The sequence below is a fragment of the Electrophorus electricus genome, chromosome 25, assembly GCF_041902795.1.
Source record: "Electrophorus electricus isolate QZ-2024a chromosome 25, ASM4190279v1, whole genome shotgun sequence".
Lineage (NCBI taxonomy): Eukaryota > Metazoa > Chordata > Actinopteri > Gymnotiformes > Gymnotidae > Electrophorus > Electrophorus electricus.
Window position 1 is genome coordinate 4,932,501 of NC_137521.1, and position 5,000 is coordinate 4,937,500.

A 5,000-nucleotide genomic window follows, 5' to 3' on the forward strand; every position below is an offset into this window, starting at 1 on the left:
AGAAGGTTATCCCTAGTGGTATACTACGACCTTGGTTTGACTCCAACATGACTGCACCTTCAGGGAGAGTCATAAAGCTATTATAGTGCTAGCTAAAACATCTTGTAAAAAGCTTGTCCTTTTTTTAGACAGGATAATCTAATATTTCTTATGCTTTCACACCCAATGATGCATTTATGAGATTTCATCATGATTATGAGAAATTGCAATCTATTAATGACAAACCTCTCAGGCAAGGCAATGTTGGCGTGTGTAAGCAGTAGTAAACTGATTCTGATCACGTTTCTCTCTGATAAAGAATTTCAATCTGCAAGGAGGATTATCTACTTCTACTTCTATTTTTAATTTGTTTCCAGAAATATATCAGAAAAAAAATGGTTTACACACTCTTGCAGGAAATTCTTCTCAGTGAGGTGAGAGTCACAGGACACACAGTTGTTGGAATTAATACTGGGAATAACACTAATTATCAGGTCTCCAGAGAACAAGAAAAGAAGTGCCTGTACTAGAACCTCGGCTGTGGGACAGAAAAGCCCAGGACGCCCAGGCACTCGGTGTCCATGTGCTCTGAGGGGGCAGCAGCCTGATATTCTGGCTCTGGGGCTGCATTTGGTACTAGCAGCACAGGGTCCTAAACAGCAAAACAGCCACTACAGCCCACAGATGGTCCGTAGAGATGACTGACACAATGATTCTTTTGCTGATTGCTGTTTGTTTGATGAGTAACTTTGGACCACTCTTCTAACACTTAGACGGCTAAGAATACAACTACCACTCTGACACATTCTTACAAACTCTGTGTCTCCCTGTGTTAATGATTATTAAGAGGGCCACCTCCAAAGGCAACCATGCCAGGGAGCATTAACAGATCCTGAAGCCAGCAAGAGACCAGTCCCCTACTGGGCTTACAACCACCATTTGGCTAAACGTCACGATTCAACTGTTGTCAAGGACTTGTAGTTTATCAAGGAATAATCATGCATTCTTAACACGACTTTTTAATCAAGCACATTAGAAATAATCTGTATGTACAAATTTACTGGAGGCTCACAGTTTTACAAAGAAGCCCCACAAAATCATAACATTTCCCACAGTAATAAAAATAACAACAATAACAAAAAACTTTAAAAAACCCCAAAAAACTAGTAGCCTAGTATAATGAAAGTTGTATAATAAAAAAAACTCTAGGTTAGCTAGACAAGAGATGATGTTTTTATTCTGATAGCAGAATAAACTACACTGTTTGTCAGACATAAGGACCTCGGGCTGGTCCCACAGCTGGTCTCATATACTGCGTTCATGAGTAAAGTAGTATCCGATAATTAACAGTGCTGTTGTGTTAATTACAGATACCCCATACAGGAGCGATCACAAAGGCCTAGTTACTACTTCGTATTACATAAATTTGTTTATATAAAATGTAATAGATTGTAATCAAAGACAAGCTCAATTATCTTGTTACAGCAACAGACAGCATTATGGGAATTATGAAGGTTATGGTCAAGCACTACAGTGCTGACAGCATATACAGCCAAGTCCTCTTTTCATTTTATTGATCAATTTGAGCGCACATTCTGTGTAGTTATAGATAACGGATAATTATAGTTAATAGGATGGATACCTTATGGTGACACAATAGTTTGTGGCTGTTAAGTATTTTACTCTAATATGTCTAATGAGATCTTTGTTTAGTAGGCTACCATTTATTAGACCTAAATATAGGACATTTCCAGGACATTTCTGGAAATCCATGGCATCCCAAGAACTCTTTTCTTCAACCAATTTTTGCAATTTTATATGTGAACAGAAGAGGGCAGGGCATACCAGGAACTCTGTCCCCCCCTTTCGGAATGCTGTGGCACTCTGCACGGACTCTAAGAGTGAGCTGACTACATCCATCATAGCAGAACCAAACACCACCACAACACACTGGATCCACACGCCTGGGAACCCAACAGGCCTTAGAAGTGTTCATGCAGTCAAGATGCTATACATTATTAATTCAAACACACACACACACACACACACACACACACACACACACACACACACACACACACACACACACACACACACACACACAAGAAAACATGAAAAGCAATGTTTTTTACAATGTTTCTTTTCATATTTTCAATATGTTTATCCAACCAAATTGGCTATTACAACCTTTCAGAAGGTTGTTAGATGTGTAATAAAAGGTGCGTGATAAATTTCTCAGTGTAAAAAATTACTATTAGACCACTCACTTGAAATCTTCACATATTAATAAGCAGTCACAACATGACTTCTACTACCAAAGAGCTGCAATAATACACTCCTAGGAATCCAACAACAAAAGCCAGCTGTGAGTTAGTGTTGGAAAACATGAAGACTGCAATTTCCTTTGGAACCAATAAAGTGTTATCTTTTGTCTCTGTTATCATAATCCCAGTATAGCTAAGATATAACACCACAGCATGCATCAAAACCCACAAAACCTTGGGTCAAACAACAATGGAATCAAAATGAATAATTCATAATCAATCATAATTTTGCATACATTTTTATAAGCCTAAAATTTTAAATAAATGCCTTTATTTACATATTTAAAAATATAACATGAAAAGTATGTGTAGAATGTAAAATGTATAAGGGGAATACATACAAGGACCAGGTATGGGACATGTGTCCTCCGAGCGAAAGGTGCAAACCTGGAGAACATATTTTTTTCAATGCCTTTAAATATATATTGAAAGACCTAGGCAGTCACCACGTCTTTAGTTTAAGAAACCTGTTGCATTGACAGGCATATTACAGCAGGAGATTTGTTGACCTAGTTTGCATTGTTCCTTAGCTTCTTCCATTTTCAAAGAGAATGGAGAGGAAGTATTTTTTTCAAAGCCATGGCAAAGCAGTGAATGTTCAGTATTCAGGGCAAAGCATGATAGGAAGGTCCACATTTTGTACGGTTGGAATTCCTGTAATGCTGTACCATGCTCAGGTAAAACGCGATGTGCTGTGAAATTGAAAAATGGACTGTGCCCTAACCTCTCATACCATGGGTAGTCAAAGCGCTGTCGTTTCATTCATCCTCCTAGCATAGGATTTTGGGATTTTTTTTGTTAAAGCAAAGCAATCATCTGGATAACTGAGACTGGATAACTGATTGACTGAGAATGATCTACACCAGACCTTGTGAGCTTGTTTGCACAGCCTGCTCTCCCCAGCATGCTGTGGTGTCCACGGCAGCCTAAACTTGGGCACGTTGCCTTTGAACGGTCGGGGACGTGTTGTTTTAGGAGCGACTCCTCTGTAGCATGCCAGCTGCTTCCGTCTGAGTCCTGGCTGACACCTGCTTCTCATGATCAGCATAGTGAGTTATCACCCAAAATGACAGAAAACTCACACATATGCACAAAATGGTCCTTTGTGGCCAAGAACACTTGCTGGCGTGGAAAAGAAAAAGAAATGGTTATCGCAGCTTGAGGAGACGAGAAGGGAGGCATCATCCCAGCTGTCTGTGTTAGAAGTATGTAGATCACACTTACAGAGAGACTACTCATACATTATAGAGTAGTGGCCAACTCCGACAGGGAAGACTGATGTTGGAGAGTATTCTCTCTACTCTTACAGAGTCAGTGTTTGCTTGGCTGCAGTAATGAGATGAAGACGAGGGCCACGGCCCTCGGTCCTGAGGGCAGATCCGTGGCGATCCGAGGCGCACGTCTCTGGCCGCAGACCCACCCAACCTCATCCCTCCAACGCCCTCTTGTGACGACCTTGGGCTGTGACCCGGGCTATGACCAGTTCCCGAAAGACCCTGAAGGGTGGAGGGAGAAGGAAAGTATAAATGCAGAATCTGGCTGAGGAGATTCCGCCGGTGCACCCCTCCACGCTGGGCCGGCATGTCTGCCACCTTCCCGCCCCTCGTCACCCCGTCCGGCTGGATCAGCGTGGTGGGCTCCTCTCACCTCGGCTGAGCAGCTGGAGGTTACGCCGCTCCTCCTGCACCTGCAGCTGCAGCACCTGCTGGAGAAGCTCCTGCCTGGTGGTCTCCTGGACCAAGCCCATCCTCTCCAACTTCTCCCCGTTGAGCCTTAGCAGAGCTCGGCCTGACAAGAGACAGGGAGACACGTGCCACTCTTCTGTCGACAAAATGGCAGCGCTCTTGCTGGTTCCTGCAAACTAGCAAATCGTAAAAACGGACCCACGTTCCCTCTGATTTAAGAGCCCGGTGATCAGGTGTAAGTGGGCGTTCCCTGATCTGGAAACAGAAGGTGGAAGAAATCCTACAAACCACATGACAGAACACATTCCATAATTGCAAATTTGGCTTCTTTCTTTGAGAGCGTATCTAACTCTCCAGAATAAACCTTTTCAGCTATTTCAGGACGACTGATGATTCATTGCTGCTGCTGCTGTTTTTTTTTCATCTTTTATGTGGTGCTTCAAAGTGGGTAGCAATAATCATGAAAGGATTTTGAACGTTATTTAACTAACCACTGCTCAAAAGAATATTCCGGCATTTTTCAACCTGATCTACTGCAGCTACTAAAAAAGAATGGAAAACCCACTGACTGGAAAGAGACTTGAAATGAAATTCGAAACGACAGTTGTTGAATTCTGTCAGTGAATGTTTGAAATACATGGAAGCTTACACTGGGCTTCACAGCATCCCCTCAAAGCAGAGGAGGTCCTGATGGCCTCCCAAAACCATCCTATTTCTGACAGACTTTGTGGGGAAGGCAGAGAGCAGTGACCCCGGTGGACCTCAAAACGGGATTTTTTTCCGGGGGAAAACGTGTGCTCTGGCCACCGGACCAAAGAACCAGAACACACATTTCCCCTCCAGAGTGACCGGCTGCATCGCAACTTCCCATGATTACACTAGGCTAGCAGTAACGGCACATTGCCTCAAACTCTTCCCCCCTGACTGCCATACATCAGTTGCATCATAGCGAATCCTCCTCAAGTTCCGAGGAGCTTGCTCTGTCCGTCGGTGCCGCTCGTCCACTCTGCAG

At 43.0% G+C, this 5,000-nt stretch overlaps 1 protein-coding gene across 1 annotated transcript in view; it reads right to left on the reverse strand.

Annotated features, from left to right (window-relative positions):
- Window positions 1-998: 998 nt before the first annotated feature.
- samd10a (sterile alpha motif domain containing 10a) overlaps window positions 999-5,000 on the reverse strand; it is a 15,714-nt gene continuing 11,712 nt past the window's right edge. Inside the window, exons 4-5 of the mRNA XM_027032303.3 lie at window positions 3,951-4,091; window positions 999-3,799 (exon numbers count right to left, since the gene is read on the reverse strand). Of these exons, the coding sequence (XP_026888104.1) occupies window positions 3,777-3,799; window positions 3,951-4,091 (164 nt within the window). The 3' untranslated portion in view covers window positions 999-3,776. The remainder of the gene's footprint in view (window positions 3,800-3,950; window positions 4,092-5,000) is intronic.